Here is a 17,055-nt window from a genome sequence, read left to right on the forward strand (position 1 = left end):
TGAGTTAATCTTACTGTCTCAGATCCTCTGAGTTGAAACCGTCCAAGAAAAATCTGCCCGGATGAGAGAAATAATAGGAAGAAATGGAATTTGGGCTGTGACAATTATCCTGAATCAAGTCACTCCCACTGGGATCCCGCTCAGCTATCTTTTAATTAGTGAGCACATTGTCACATGTACTGAGAAGCAGTGAAAGCTTGAGTGCTATCCAGACAGATAATTCCATATATAATTATCCCAAAGTAGTAAAAAGGAATACAGAACATAGTGTGACTTTATTTGTTCGAGATTCTGTCTTGTAAAAATTGTGTATAGTTTAATTTGTTTCTCCTTGTAAATGCTGCTCATCTGATGCTCCGGGCCTGTGATGCTGGTACAAGTAAGTGTTTCATTGCACCTGTTGATATATGTACATGTGCATATGGCAATAAATTCGACTTTGACAGTCCGATTTATATCTTTAAAAATGCACCTCGCTTTCAAAGTAAGAATGAGAACAAATTAAAAATGTTTTAAAAAGAAGTGTTTATTCCCAACAGTTTTTAGCTCAGGCTTCGGGGGGGGAACACTGGCTGATGTTTTGCTGCAAGGATTACTAGCGATTCAGGCTCAAGGTGTTGCACTTTGTTTACTTAGCCACCTGTCACTCGGGCTCGAGTCACGTGCCCTCGCTGCTGACGTGGTGGCGGCTGACGTCGACTCACGGCGCCGGGCTGGCTGTTGGGCTGGTGCGTGGCGGTGGTCTGATTTAATAGTTTGTGGGGCTTCGCGTTCTCTCGTCATGGACGCTCCGAATCAAGGTTGGCACTTTTCGGCGACTGTCTCGCACCGCGCGAACAGTGTCACACGCATTTGGGGAGATTTTCCATTTTCGTGTGCGTTTGAGGCTTGGCCACTGCTCCAGCCGGAAATTGGGGGAATCAGGCCTGAATCACAGGAAGAGGGTTAGGCCAAGGCTAAACACAACAAAACAAGCCAGGCAATTTGTACTGCAAAGCTGTAGTTGACGTTGGCAGCTTATAATTTAACCATCAGCTTTTTATTTTGGCTGCTGTACTTGTTTTTGAAGTGGGGGGTGGGATCATTTTTTAAAAAGCTGCTTGGGAATGCTGGTAATTGGCTGCCTTTACAAATCTTCGTATTTTATTAGTTTGTATTAATATGAGATTCTCATTTATTTATCCATGTAGTAAAATTACCTAAATTAAATAAGCATTTTAAACGTTAAAGTACTGTTTTTAATGTTCAGTGGATACTGTTGACATGCACTTGTTATTACACTGATTATATGTAATGTGCGTGTTGTATGTTGTCTGTTGTATGTAATAACTCAGTACAATATTGTCTAAAGTGTAGTGTATGGCTATTGTCTAAAGTGTAGTGTATGGCTGTTGTCTCTCCCTGAAGCTTTGAAAATGTTATACATTGAAATAGTTTAGGCAAAATGGATGTGAAAAATTAATTGCCTTCACTTGCCCAAGTTGTGTAGAACTAGCGATTAAAATAGGAAGTTCATGATTTGTTCCAAAGTTGATGGCTTTTATTTTGGATATTTGGAGCATTCATGTTGGGTGTTGATTAAATGTTTACTTCCATTTTCAGTTGAGAAATAGTTAAATTTGGATCACACATTAGTAGAAATTGTTTTGGTGAAGTGTTATACATCCTGAACATTGGCTATCAGAGTTAGGTTTATGCATTTCCAACTGCACAAGTTTTACAGAACTTTGGAAAATAGTAATTTTTTTAAAAGTCCACTATTGGAGGTATGGGTGTGGCTGGTGATGACAATGTTGTGAGTGTCTCTAATTGCTCTTCAGGTGGTGGTGGTGAGCCACCCTCTTAGATTGTTGCAGTCCTGGTTAATGTAATTTCACAATGTTTATGGCGGGGAACTTGGATGACACATCCAGTAATAATGAAGGAACAGTGATACTTTAAAGTTGGTAAGCCATTCGTGAACTTGTTTATCAAATCCTTTTATAGAATCTAAATGTGATAGCATTATTAACATTTTATGTTGAGGTTTCAACAATTGTCTTGTCACAATTTGATTCTTCGGCTGTAGTAACATTCAAATAGCTTAGATTTTTTTTAATTCCTGAAAAGCTGTGGTAACACTGAATAATATTTACACCTTCAGCTGTGAAAGGAAATTCCCTGACTGGAAGCAGTATTTCATTTCCCAGTACTACAATTATTTTCCCTAATTTATAGCAGTGCTTGGAAGTAGTACCATTAACAAATTAACCTTTTTTTTGGTCTGTTCTTGCTCCACTAAATCCTGTTGGGATTTATGGCTTCACAGGGACCAGATGTCCTTCCAGACTCTTGCCATTGCTCAAAAGCAATTCTAGCCAGTCAGCGGAAGCAGACTACTTGGCCATAACCAGTTTAAAGAAAGCTCAATCCTTTGTTTTTCTCTTTCCCCCCCCCCCCCCCCCACCCCCACATTGAAGTACCTGTTTTCTTTCTAGCATGGATCACTGGATAAATTTTTGATGCAAAAACCTTGCGACTGACTTTGTCCTTCCTGTTCAAGATTGTTAAAGCAATCTGCAGCAGTTCAGTTATTTACTGTGCTTCTGACATTTGTTCACAGTGCAGTCTGCTGTATTTACTTGGGACTTAAGGGATTTATGTTTGCTATTACCCAGGATGATTCCTTTACTTGTAAATTCATTATGGTATCTGCAAGTAAATGCTTCTAATTAAGAATGATACCCAACTTCTGTAGTAAAATCTGTTGGAGAATTTTATGTCACTGAACAGTACAGAAGTGAATGTTGACCCACAGAGTACATAAGGTGGCTGAAAGGGAATGGTGTGCATTTTTGTTCACTCTGCGCAGATATTCTTTGATTTTAAGACATTGGAAGATCTACCTCATCTTTGTCTTGTGTAATTATAAAGAATAATGCTCAATCACATATGACTATCATTCATCAGTGAACCAGGAACTCGGCATTATCATTACAGAGGATCTGTGCTGTGTCCAGTACATACATGTCATTACAATGAAGGCACAGCAGTGCTTCTATTTCCTAGTATATTGACTGGTTGCATAACATTCTGGTATGGAAACATCAATGCCCTTGAATGTAAAAACCTTGAAAAAGTAGTGGATACAAACCAATCCATCGCAGGTAAAGCCCTCCTCACCACTGAGTACATGTACAAGGGGTGCTGTCGCAGGAAAGCAGCATCCATCAAGGACCTTACCATCCAGGTTAAGTTCGCTACTTACTGTTGCCTCAAATACCACACCACCAAGTTCAGGGACGGTTGTTAACCCACAGCTATCAGGCTGTTGAACCAGAGGGGAATAGCTTCACTCACCCCAATACTGAATTGATTCCACAACCTACAGACTCACTTTTAAGGACTCTAAAATTTGTGCTCTTGATATTTATTGTTTATTTGTAATTTTTTTCTTTTTGTATTTGCACAGTTTTATTGTCTTGCACATTGGTTGTTTGTCCATCTCTGTGCAGATTTTCGTTGATTCTATTGGTTCTTTCTATTTACTATGAATGCCCACAAGAAAATACATCTTAGGGTAGTATATGGTAACATTTATGTACTTTGATAATCTTTATTTTGAACTTTGATAGGGAAGCATTAGCTCCTGTATTTTTTTAAGGGATTTACCTTGTGCATTTCAATATTTTGGAAACACAGTCGGTGCACATTCTTCTCCCCACCCCGCCATTCAATATGGTCATAGCTGATTTGTCCCATGCTTCAGTTCCTCTTGCATGCTATTCAACAAAAGTCTTTCTTTCAAAAGTCTACCTACCTTCTTCAAATATCTCCCATAACCAATTCTTCACAATCCTCTGGGGCAAAGAATTCCAGAGAATCAAGACTGTCAGTAGGAACTTCTGTGCAGTTCAGTTTTAAATGATGGGCTTTTTGCACAATCACACATGCAATACTCCTTCAGACTGGAATCATCTTGACATCCACAGTGTTGTGCCCCTTAGGATTTTACATGTTTCAAATCCCTCATTATTTCTGACATGGAACAATGAGGATTTAATTTTTTTTCTCTCATGGGCATCCTCCCCACCCCTATGGGGTTAGTTTAATGAATATCTTCTGGATTACCTTGAATGGTAGGTTATCCATTAAGTAATGGGACCAAAAACTGTATGTTGTACTTCAGATGCAGCCTTGCAAATGTCTGTTCACTTACATCAGTACTTCACAATTTTAAAATTTCAGCCCCAGGCAATGAAGGCCTTCAAGCCATTTGCCTCCATTACTTGCTGCGTATACATGTTAACTTGGTTGCATAACCAATATTCGTTTAATAGCTGTCATACTGATGTTGGAATAATTATTTAAAATTCCTAGGGTAATATTATCTTTTCTATCAAACCATATTTAATAGCTGTGTAGTTAGGAACCGGCTTTGTTTTCATTCTTGTCTTGATAAACATCTTGTTACCAGTTTCACTGTCATATCCATTTGTGCTTGGGTTCACTAATGCAGCTTGGGTTCACTTTAACTTTTAGTGTTGCTGCTGGGTTGTTTACTCGTTTGTTTGTTTGATTACCTGTGACAGATATCAACCTTAACTCTCCCAACAAAGGTCTGCCTGAAAACATGACTGATGTTCCTGTGGATACTCCTGCAGGTGGGGATGGACTTGGAGTACTCTCTGAAGTGGAAACTGAGGAGCTCAAAAGTGAACTTAGCAAGGTATAGTTTGAATGCTTGAAAAAACAATGCTTTGGTATAATTTGAAGCAGCCTTAGTACTGAAATTTATCAAATTTATTTTTGACTAGTAGTTCAATATTTTACTGAATGTAAATTCAAATCCTGCACAGAAAACTCAACTGATTTTGACATTTAGCCTTTATCTAATATTCATTAGATTTTTACTGTAGTTAACCAAGGAAGCTAAATTTATACATATACCTATTGGAGGCCTCAACTGGTCAGAGTTAACCATGGAAATTGCATCCCTACCTATCTGCATGATGCACAAGACAGTATGTTAGCCATGTAGTATGATAAGTATGATATGGAGGGCAAACTGTTGCCATACTTTCCACACTGGTGATAAATCTAAAGGAACAGCAAAGACTGATGCAGCTTAGCACCAGAGGTATTGCAGGAGTTGCAAATTAGCGTTGAACTCAACGTAGGACTGCCTTGGGTCTCTAGCTCCAGATATTTCCTCACGGTTTCTCACAAAGCCTCCCCCATGAGTGGGTATAGCTGCATGGCAGCAGAGGTTTGAGATCAGTGTTTTTCTTCTAGGTGGGCTGCCAAGCACAGTTGATAAGTCCCATCTGCCTGAAGTGACTGGTTTTAAGGTGCCAGTAACCCACTTTTGCCCCTTCTCCTTGTCAGTAGAAATGGTTCCAATGGGCTGAGTAGCTAAGCCACATATTAAGGCCAGGATCTGGACTTGGTTGTCGGCGGCTATTTGAAATCCACAGCATCAGGAACATTTAATAGGTAGTGGGAATTTATCCCCACTACCTTCCTTTACTATGACTACCTTAAGGAGGCAATATGTATACTATAGCTTGTAAAAATATTTAAGTTTACTGTAGTATTCTGCTGTGGAAATTGTTCAATTCCCTTTTCTTGAATGAAGAAATGATTGGATTCTTCTTGTTAATTAGTCATGACCGTGATAACACCTATTTCTTTTGAATTGTGAATTGTGCAAAATGCATAGGTGATTGCACATGTGAACTTGCCATTTAATTGGTCCATATTATTTACATATCTCCCCACCCTACCCAATAGATTTTTTTTCAGATTGGAAACCAAGCAGCTCATTATTTTCAGTGACCTGCCTGCATGAGTTGTTTAAAGATGAAATCAAAATGACTTTTTTCCCTACATTGTTATTAGATAATTAGTGATGAAATGACTGGTCCATTTCTATCCTGTTCAAATGCCAACAAGCACGTTAAAATTGACAAACACAAGGAAATCTGCAGATGCTGGAAATTCAAGCAACACACACGCAAAATGCTGGTGGAACGCAGCAGGCCAGACAGCATTTTGTGGACGTTAAAATTGAGATTTTTTTCCCCTCTGTATTGTTCACTTTTAAGTGTAGCATCTTGATATCAGATATCATAAGCAAAATAAAGCTGTTTATAACAACTGTGTTATGTCAGAACAATTTTCCTTTCGTAATTATTTCATATAATCAAAGTTCATATAACCTTGTTTTACAATGCCAGCAAGTTTGATGTATGTTCTTGCATAGGAAAGGTTACCTGTGGAAATAAGAATTAAGAGGAAAATATGTAGAAATGACCCTATCCCTATGGGTTTTCTGGTTTAAAAAAAAATCTTTCACCATACAGAATTCACAACTCTCCAAAAATTTGAGATAGAGAATAAAATTTGATCTAATGCAATTTAGGTGGGGTAGGGCTGGACTAGAATAAATACAATTTATTTTGTAGATTTGTGTTTCTTTACAAATGCACAGATGATGTATGTGGGTTATGTGGCTGTGTGTTTTTAAGGAAAATTGCAAAATAACAATTTTCTTGGAACACAAACTAAACATCCCTTTATAGCATGGGTGTCACCTGATAAGCTGTTGTGTAATATTGCAGACTGTTATAAGGGTTTCCTTTCTTGCACATTTCAAGTTGTTCACAATTTGAAGTATTTTCTGTTTTTATGACCGTATTGCATTTTTGAGGAATTATGTTTTGAACATTAGGTTGAGGGAAGTGGCAGTGGAAAATTTCCAATTGACTTAGCTTGGATTCCTTGCGCTTCATCTAGAGCAGCTATTTCCTGCAAAGGAAATGAAAATTAGCAGGTATTTTATTGTTGGCAGAATATTTTTTTCCTGAAGACTTGTTTGAAAACATTTTCAAGAACATAAGTATGTTCAAAAGGTAACACCTAATAATTTAATCTATACATTTGTATTTTGGCCAGAGTCCTTAGTGGAATCTAGTGCATTTAGTCCATTTGGTGCAGTGTTGAACTATAGTTATTTGCTTTTTTTATTTAGCATCTCAAATATTTATTTTGATATGCAATTGTTTAATATTAAATGTTAAAATCTGTAAATATTATAAATCACTCAAGCTATTATGGCAAAAACTATGATTGGCTTTTGTTGGCTGTCAGGAATTACAGGGATTGGGTATCAGCATGTACATGTCTTTTCCATTAATATTTTTACACCATCAATAGCTCTAACATGAATTCGGAAGTTACGTGCATATAGAATATTCTGTGCTGATTTAGTAAAATTTTCCAGAGAAACCCTCATTACTTAATTAAATGTTCTGAGATTCATAAAATGGCATAATCCTGATCAAGCTTTTTTTTGCTCACACTGGGTATCTTCTGCCTCCTGTTCCTCAAATAACTATCCTTCAGATCTTTTCCAGAACCACAAGAGACATACTAACTTAATTTTATTCTGTGGTTTCATTACATATTCACATCCTGGGTACGATAGGTTCTCTTTTTTTTCCCCCCTTGCATTTTCTACATCTTTAGACTAAATGTTAAGAAAGGGCGGCATTTCCACTTATTACGCCAATGGCTGTGGAGAAGAAACCAATAATCCTGTATCATTGATTGTTACCTTTTGATCACAGTCAGATTGTATGTCTGTTTGGTGAGACCAAAATTTGTCTGTTGGTGATGAATCCTCTTACATCAGAGAATCCTTTTTCCCCCATTTATTTTTCAGGTTTGTTCATGAAAGGAAGGAAATGCATAGCTGTTAGTGCTCATGAATTCCAACATGCATCTCTGCTGTCTGGGTGGTGACAGGAAGGAACATAGTGAGGAACAGTTCCCTTGACTAGTTTCAGGGTGGACCTGGAGAGGCACACATTAGTTCCCTTCTGTTTTGATCCCCTGGGTCATTCGACAAAATGACTGGAGAAAAATACTGCGTTATGTTTATTTTCTAAGCTACTAGTAGTATTTTCTTAATTAATGCAGAATCATCTGGGTTTTTTTGAAAATATTTTTTCATTGGGTCTTTTTAAGAGCATGATTTATTAGAACCTACTGTAAATATTTGGCCAAATAGTTTGTCAGGCTTGCTTAAGTAAATGTCTTTTAAATCATTTTGTCAATTTCTAATGAAGAGCAATTTCTATTGAATGAAGGTGATGACTTGAAATAAGCAAATCCTGTTTCTGGAACTGCTTGCATTGGTGTAAAACAACTTGTGCAACTCATTTGTTTTTCTCAGATTAATGGCAAACTAATTTTGCAGTAATTCATAACTGATGATATTTTTCTGGAAGTTTCACATGGATATTTGTTTTTCCTTTCGTAACATTAGAATTTCTTTGAGTAATTTCCAAAACCAGCTCTGAAAATGCCCTTCACTCCATGGAATTGTACCAAGTGCTACGCCCAGTTTTTGGCTGTGGAATGACATGTAGAAATAATAAGGAAATATGGGTCTTTTTCTATTGGTAACACGTAACAAGTACCCTGCCACAGACTGTCAGTGCTGCGGTCTCAACCTCTTTTCCAGTTTGTTTAAATGAGGGTACAAATGACAGAGTTGCTAAATTTTTTGATTATCTAAAGATGAGTCGAAGAGGGAGGTGAAGGCTTCAAAGATACACAAGTAAGTGGGCAGTGATTTGGAAAAAAGTAATCTTGTGGGGGATAATGTGAAACACTCTATTTTGGTAGAAAAGCAAAAAAAAAACACCTAAAAGATTGCAGAGCTCTTGAATACCAAGGGATCTGAGCACATAAAGTTAGTGTCCAGCGTTAACAGAATTTTATAATTTATTATGAGACAAATTGAATATAGAAGTAGGGAGGATATGCTATAGTTATATAGAGCACTGGTGAGACGATATTTGAAGAACTCTGTGCAGTAATGGACTAAATACTTAAAAACAAGCTAATCTTGGAAGCAGTTCCAGTGTTTTACTGGACTATACCTGGAATGGTTAGCTTATTTTGAGAGAAAAGATTGGATGGGGTAGATGTAATTGTTGGAGTTCAGAAAAACAGAGGACATGATTGAAACACAAGATCCTGAGGGGTCATGACAAACAATTTGGCAAGGATTGTGAAAGGATCTATAGTTAGACTATTTCTGCAGGTAAACTTGTCACCCATTTAAGGTGAAGCTAAGGCATTTTTTTCTCTGTAATGTCTTGATAAGCAATGTGATGGTAAGGTACAGGAGTTAGGTGGGAGTGTTGTTTTGAGGTTATCATTACTTCAGCTATGTTATTAATTATCACAACAGACCCATGGAAAGTGGCCAGAATTTGCTCTTTTGCACTGATACTAGCTTTGTCAGCTGATTTGGCATGTTTAAATGAATTTATAAATTAAATTAGTAAAGTTAATTGAATAAGTTTGCCTTTGTTCAATAGAAAAAGGAAATTGCTACAATTAATATTGGGAGGGAGTACAGAGAAGGTTCACCAGATTGATTCCTGGGATGGCAGGACTTTCATATGAAGAAAGACTGGATCGACTAGAGTTATACTCACTGGAATTTAGAAGATTGAGGGGAATCTTATTGAAACGTATAAAATTCTAAAGGGATTGGACAGGCTAGATGCAGGAAGATTGTTTCCGATGTTGGGGAAGTCCAGAACGAGGGGTCACAGTTTAAGGATAAAGGGGAAGCCTTTTAGGACCGAGATGAGGAAAAACTTCTTCGCATAGAGAGTGTTGAATCTGTGGAATTCTCTGCCACAGGAAACAGTTGAGGCCGGTTCATTGGCTATATTTAAAAGGAGGTTAGATATGGCCCTTGTGGCTAAAGGGATCAGGGGGTATGGAGAGAAAGCAGGTACAGGGTTCTGAGTTGGATGATCAGCCATGATCACACTGAATGGCAGTGCAGGTTCGAAGGGCCGAATGGCCTACTCCTGCACCTATTTTCTATGTTTCTAATCCGTTTAAAAATTCCAACAACTGAGAATTAGAATTTTTATGGGTTTTTGTTTGTACAGGTTGAAGAGGAAATAGCAACTCTTCGGCAAGTCCTAGCTGCCAAGGAAAAACACGCTTCAGAGATCAAAAGGAAGTTAGGGTTGACTCCTTTCAATGAGCTCAAGCAGAATCTTACCAAAAGCTGGCAAGATGTCCAAGCATCCAATGCGTAAGTTCTTGGAACTCTCAAACCTGTTTCCCTTCTGCTTAAAATCCTGTTAACAGAATGGCTGTGCAAGCTTATTATTCAGGGTATATGTTCATGTTCACCCTCTGTCAATTAGTTGTTACTTTTCTAGATCCTGTGTATTTTAATTGAGTTTATTTCGAATTTTCTAAATACAATGGGTAGCACTCTGGCTAGAATACTTGACATTTAATGCACACCAATGGTGTAAGGTAGATGACAGATGCTAAGAACTTTACTGTGCACCATCAATATGCTTTAACCCCAGTTTTTGTTTCTTTTTAAACTATTAAGATAATTTGAGCCATGCCACCCAGCAATCCCCCGATTTAATCGTAGCCTAATCACAGGGCAATTTACAATGACCAATTAACCTACAACTAGTAAGTGTCTGGACTTTGAACATGCGGACAAGGGGAGAACATACAAGCCTTTCAGGCAGTGGCTGGAATGGAATCTGGGTCACTGGTACTGTAAAGAACTGTACCATGCGATAGTTCGTACTGAATTTTGTGTAATTTGGTTACCAATTCCATTTTTCATAGTAAGATTTTAGAACTTTCTTTTTGCTTGAATTTACAGAAGAAAATAATGGCAAGGTTATCAAACTTGTTTTTTTAAAACAGAAGCAGTCTGACAACAGCTACTGGAATGTGTGTGCAGGTAAAAAAACTTCCATGGTCCCCTGCTGTTACATGGCCTCAGCTATTCTGTAGTCTTCCCCGCTTACTCTTCACATTACTGAACTTATCAGAAAGCTTTTACAAACCATTTTAGATTTCTTCAAAATATTAAAGTTTGACTGCAGTGTAAGTATACTTCCAATGGGGAACAAAATCATTATTACTTCATAACTTCGTGCTGTAACTGACTTGTGGATTTGTACCCTAGTATTTTTAAATTGTGCCTTTTAGAATTGTTAATCCTTTTAACATTGATACTATTTTATCTTTCCCAGTATACTTAAGAGTTTCTAATAAAATCCTTTTTTACTTGACTTGTTCAATATTCTCCATAATGACCCTCAATATCAACATTATTGAAAATTAGGAATCTCTGGAACTCTTTTCAGACAGCATTTGAATTAGTGGACAAGTGAAATCCCCTGCCACAGAGTTTACTGAGTTTTGTTTCTTTAGTTACTGACTGCTGACAGTAAAATAGAAGCTTGTATTTGATTGCTTATCCATAAGATCTTGGGCTCAAAATGCTGTCAATCACCAATAGGTATCAAATTTATAAATTTATGAGGTTTAATTTAAGGAAATTGTGATTGCAAACACATGTAGTTCCTAAGATCAATGAATGAGTAGTAGTTAATTTTTGAGAGCATTTTCTTAGTCTCCTAAAAATGTAAGCAATCTTTGGACATTGCAGTGTCTCTGAATCATTCTATTTGAACTTTCTGTTAGATTTTAATTGTGTAAAGTGTCTTTTGAATGTGTGCCTTTTATAAAGGCATTGTATCCAATAAAAGTTTGTTAAAGTTGATACCTTTACCTGGTACAGGAATGTAATGCTAAAATGCATAATCTTGTTTTTGTAAAAAATAATTTTCTGCTTCAAGTTTTCACAAATGTGCTGTTCAATATCTTTAAAAGAAAATATCGTGAACCATTTGATACAAGCTATATAGTCTGAATACCTCATTTTTTTGAAGTATTCTTATTTTCTTCAAGTTGTTTCTCTGTGTGTGACCCTTTTTGTTTGAAGTGCTGGTGGGATATTTTGGCCACCATAATTTTATAATGGCCAGACTGTTGTGTCCCTTGCTCAGAAGTCTATTCTGTTGGACTATTCAAGAAACTGCATGAACTTATCAAAAGCAAAAAAAAAAAACAACTGCTGGAAGAGCCTGGCAGGTTGACCAGCAACCTGATACAGTGTCTCAATGCAAATTGTCAACAATTCCTTTTCCTCCTTGGACATTGCTTAAACCTGCTGACTTCTTCCAACAATTTGATTATTTTTTTGCTCCATGTTCCAGTCTTGTCACCAAAGAATCAAATTGTTTCAGTTATGATTTTTGAGCTTTGCCAATAACTAAAGTGTGGAACACTGGTGAAACTCCAAATACAAAATTAAATCATATATTTACATATTTATATCTTTTGAACTGCCCTTCATTTGTTATGGGCAGGAGATCTATTCCTTAAATTATGAACAAATTCATTAAAATTTTGTAGAACTAAGATTAAGCAAGTAATACACCATTTCAGAGTTGGCTCTTGAGTTTAGCCATGGTAATGATAGGCAACACACACAATGCTGGGGGAAATCAGCAGGCCAGGCAGTATCTCTGGAAAGGAGTAAACAGTTGATGTTTTGGGCTGAGATCACTCATCGGGATTGGAAAGGAAGAAAAAACTGGAGAGACAGTATTATCTGCAATAGGCTTAATTTACTAGTCCGCAAAGAACACTTTGAAAGGCTCTTGTAGACGCATTTATTATATTATATGCAAACAAAATTACATCTGCCCTGGAAAAAAATACTACAGAATCTTTGTGCATTCCCAATAGATTTGGAAAATTTCCATTGGAACTTGGGTGTGCATGCAGTTAGCTTAATAAAAGCATCAGATGTTATGTGTTTATTAGTTTTGCCCTTAATTGTTGGCTAAGTTATTTGTTTCCCCAACACACTTGTAAAGAAATGTGCTGTAGTTGCCTCAAATGCTGAATGTGTGCATTATTTCCTGTGGATTTTATTCCCAGTATTTACTTAATTTTTTCATTGGACTAATTGGACTAATTGGACTAATTAATTGGACTAATTAATTTGGGGTTGGTTGGAGATCAAATTATTGAAAAGTGCATTTATGCACACATGTACAATAAAGGAAATACCAGTAAATCAACTTTGAGGTAGGGGGAAAATATATAATCATAGTGTTGAGCAGCACAGAAGTGTGCCCTTTGGCCCATCCCATCTTTACCAACTATTTTGTCCATCAACGCAATACCCTGTATTAGGTCCATATCCTGTTCTTTACCCATTCAAGTGCCTGTCTGAATGTTTCTTTCGCATAGTCATTGTATTTAATTCCTCCACTTGCTGGCAGAGTTGCAAGTATCAACCACTTTCCCTTCAAATTCCTTTTAAAGCTCCTTCCTCTCACCTCTTAATTTTGATACTCCTAACATGAGAAAAGGATTCTAACCTATCCTATTTGTGCCTCTCATAATTTTATATTTCCTTCAACATAGCAACAGAAATAGACTGCTTGGTAAAGAAGGTGTTTGACATACTTACCTTCATTGGTCAGTGCATTCATTGAGACCACACTTGCAGAGTTGTGTGCAATTGTGATCATCAAGCTAGGGGAAGAATGTAATTTAAGCTGGAAAGTCAAAATTGCCCAACGCATCAATGGCCTATCTGCCATCAAGGACATACAGTACTGTGCAGAAGTTCTAGGCATGTGTGTGTGTATGTGTAGAATTTTATTTACTTGCGAATGATAAAACCTGATTCAGATATGGATCTCTATTGTGGACTGAAAGTGTGAAAGGGGCAGGGAAAGGGGAATCATGGTTGGGAAAAGGTGAAGGGAGAGGAGAGAGAGCAAGAAGCACCACAGACATTCTGTAATGATCAATAAATCAATTTGATAGCAATTGACTTTGGTGTTTCGGGGCTGGGTGAGTGTGCACCTATGCCACCCCACACCCTTGGCACTCCTTCTGTGCCATGTGTCCCACACCCCTCCCGCGGCTCCCACCTTCACCATTCCCAACATCCTTTGCTCTGAGATTTACAAACTCACTTTCTGCTCCATATTGACAAATACAATATTGTGCAAAAGTCTTAGGTAGCTGAGCTTTATATCGTGCCTTAAAATTTTGCACAGTGCAGTATATACTAGAAGGGTGCTGGAAAAGTGCCAGCAACATGAAGGATCCCACCCACCCTGCTCATGGACTATTTGTCTCACTCCTATTAGGGAGGAGGGTACATGTTATCTACGCCAGGACTACCAGACGGCTGATCAGCACCTCCACCCAGTAACCTATCCCACCATACACCTTCACCAACACAACTTTATCATTTCTTGTCAGCCATCTAGTGTACGGACACTCCTGTTCCTAGTGTCACTTTATAGATGTACAGTTAATCTATGTATTTAAGCTATCTTTTGTATTGTTCTTGTGTGTGTGTTTTTTTTTGTGCTGCATCAGATCCAGAATAACAATTATTTTATTCTTCTTTACACTTATGTACTGGAAATGAAATTAAACAATCTTGACTCTTAAGCAGGAGAAAATCTGCAGCTGCTGCTGGAAATCCAAGTAACGCACACAAAACGCTGGAGGCGTTCAGCAGGCCAGGTAGCATCTATGGAAAAGAATACAGTTGACGTTTTGGGCCAAGCTGTTCATCAGGACTGGAGAAAAAATTCATTGTAGGGGGTGGGGAAGGGTGGAGGGAAGAAACACAAGGTGGTGGGTGAAATGGGGTGAAGAAAAGTGCTGGGAAATTGATTGGTGAAAGAGATGCAAGGCTAGAGAAGGGAGAATCTGATAGAGGACAGAAGGCCATGGAAGAAAGGAAAGAGGAAGGGTCACCAGTGGGAGGTGATGGGCAGGTAAGGAGATGAGCTGTGAGAGGGGAGTGGTGAAGTGGGGGAGCATTACCAAAAGTTCGAGAAATCCATGTTCACCTATCAACTTGTGTTTCTTCCTCCCCTCTCCCCACCTTCTAACTGACTCCTCATCTTTTTCCTCCAGTCCTCATGAAGGGTCTCAGCTCAAAATGTCAATTGTACTCTTTTTCCATAGTTGCTGTCTGGCCTGCTAAGTTCTTCCAGCATTTTGTGTGTGAATCTTGGATCTTCAAGATTTACAGGGATGTCACTGTGACTGGATGTCTTGAGTTGTAAGGAAAGGTTAGATGGGTTGGCTTTTTTCCCTGGAGCATAGGAGGCTGAGGCACGTCCTTTTTTCAGTGTATAAAATAATGAGGGGTGTAAATACAGTGAGTAGTTACAGACTCTGCGCAATGCTCAAAATATCTCATTGATAGCATCCGCTGGAATTAAAAATTCTGTATGCAAATTCTAACCAACATTCTGCAATTTTCCTCAGAGTACAAGAGTCTAAAACTAGAGAGTGAAGGTGAGAGGAGAGAGATTTAAAGAGGACTTGAAGGGCATTGTTTCACCCAAAATGTGGGTATGTAGAATGAGCTGCCAGGAGATATGGTAGAGGCATTGCATTGTTTAAAAGACATTTAAAGGGGTATATGGCAAGAAAGGGTGAGGAGAATATATGCCAAATGTAAGCAAATAGGACTGGATCAGGTCACTGTGGACATGTGGGGCCTTGGGATCTGTTTCTTGTGTAACACTGTGACCTCAGTCAGGTCACCCATCACCTCCTTCACTCCAGAAAAAACAAATGTAGCCTATTAAGTCTCCCCCCATAACTAAAGTCCTCTAATCTATGCAACATCCTGGTGAATCTCCTCTGCACTTCCTCCAGCATAACTATGCCTTCTTACAGTTCAAAGTGGTCTAACCAATATTTTGTGAAGTTGCAACATAACATTTCATCTTTTATATTTGGTGTCCTACACAATAAAGATGGTGTAAGTGTTTTATTTTAACCACCCTATCTACCAGAACTGTCACTTGCAGGCAATTATAGATTTCAGCCCTAAGTTTCTTTTTTTTGGTACTGTTGCACTTGTCATCTGTCTTTAACCCAACTTTTACATTCTGAACTGCATTACCTCTCATTTGGGATTCAGTTCCATCTGTGAACACTTGGCTTAATTGTGCATCAGATTTACATTCTTCTGTAGATTTAGACAGTCTTCACTGTCCACAACAATTTTCATACTATCCACAAACTTATTAATCATAGCTCCTACAGTTCTTATCCAACTTACTTAATATGTCACAAACAAGGGTCCAATGGCAATCTCTGTGTTACATCACTGGTCACAGATTTTCTACCATAAAAACCACCCTTCAGAAAGCCCTCTGCCTCCTATCACCATCCCATTTTTAGATCCAGTTAGCTAGAGGTGTTGCCTGGACTTTTAGTGTCACTAATAGGGATAGGCCTAGAGTGATGGAGGATGAGCGGGGTCCTTGTGTTAGAGTTACAGTAGGGACAGACAGGATAGATAATAAAAATCTTTTTTTCCCCTGTGTGGTAGGTGTGTCAAAGTGGAGGAAATTGTGAGAGCAAGTTTGGAGGGGATCTAAGGGTGGGGGGGACATTTCTCCTGCAGACTGAGTGTGATTGCACTCTGGCAAGTGCTGCTTTAGAGGTGGAGCATAGATTCACAACATTAGAGCATTGAGACAATACTTGCCAAGACATAGAATACTGTGGTCTTACTACACAGAAACAGGTCATTTGGCCCACCTTGTCTGTGCTACCAATGGTGCTAATCTAACTGGTCCCATCTGCATGCCTCTGTTCCCTGCCTGTTCACATGCCTGCCTAAATGCCTTTTAAAAGTTTGTCAGATTTCAAGTTGTAAGTTTATTGTCATTGGCAGACATTGCTGGGGCATAAATGCCATGAAAATGAGCTATTTTGCATAGTGCTTAACATAAAATTCAATTTACATACGATAGTGTTAATGACATTAATGCAAATTGAGAGAGAGATGAGAAACTCAGTGTTAGGATTAATCAGTTCAGTTCAAGAACCTGATGGCAGAGTAGAAGAAGATGTTAAACCTTCAGGCGAGGGTCTTTGGGCTCCTGTACCTACCACCTCCCTGGACAGCTCATTCCAGGTACCTACCACTCGCTACCGGTAAATAGCATTGGTATACTAAAGGTGTAATGGGAAGATACAGTACCCATAAAAAGTATTCCCCCCCCCCCCCCCCGGAAGTTATCATATTTTATTTGATTACAACTTTGAGTCATGAATTTAATTTGTTTTTTTTGACAACAATCACCA

General features: G+C 38.2%; 1 protein-coding gene across 8 annotated transcripts in view; it reads left to right on the plus strand.

The window, feature by feature from the left end:
* Positions 1-655: 655 nt before the first annotated feature.
* Positions 656-17,055, plus strand: part of tpd52l2b (tpd52 like 2b) — a 61,818-nt gene continuing 45,418 nt past the window's right edge. For 6 of the 8 annotated variants that reach the window (XM_073061826.1, XM_073061827.1, XM_073061830.1 and 3 more), the window contains exons 1-3: positions 666-800; positions 4,572-4,708; positions 9,963-10,111. In XM_073061826.1, coding sequence (XP_072917927.1) covers positions 782-800; positions 4,572-4,708; positions 9,963-10,111 — 305 coding nt within the window. In that variant the 5' untranslated portion in view covers positions 666-781. Of the gene's footprint in view, positions 801-4,571; positions 4,709-9,962; positions 10,112-17,055 lie in introns of all 8 variants that reach the window. The other 2 variants (XM_073061831.1, XM_073061828.1) reach the window with 2 other exon arrangements.

Source organism: Hemitrygon akajei, chromosome 11, assembly GCF_048418815.1.
Source record: "Hemitrygon akajei chromosome 11, sHemAka1.3, whole genome shotgun sequence".
In the NCBI taxonomy this organism is placed as follows: Eukaryota; Metazoa; Chordata; class Chondrichthyes; order Myliobatiformes; family Dasyatidae; genus Hemitrygon; species Hemitrygon akajei.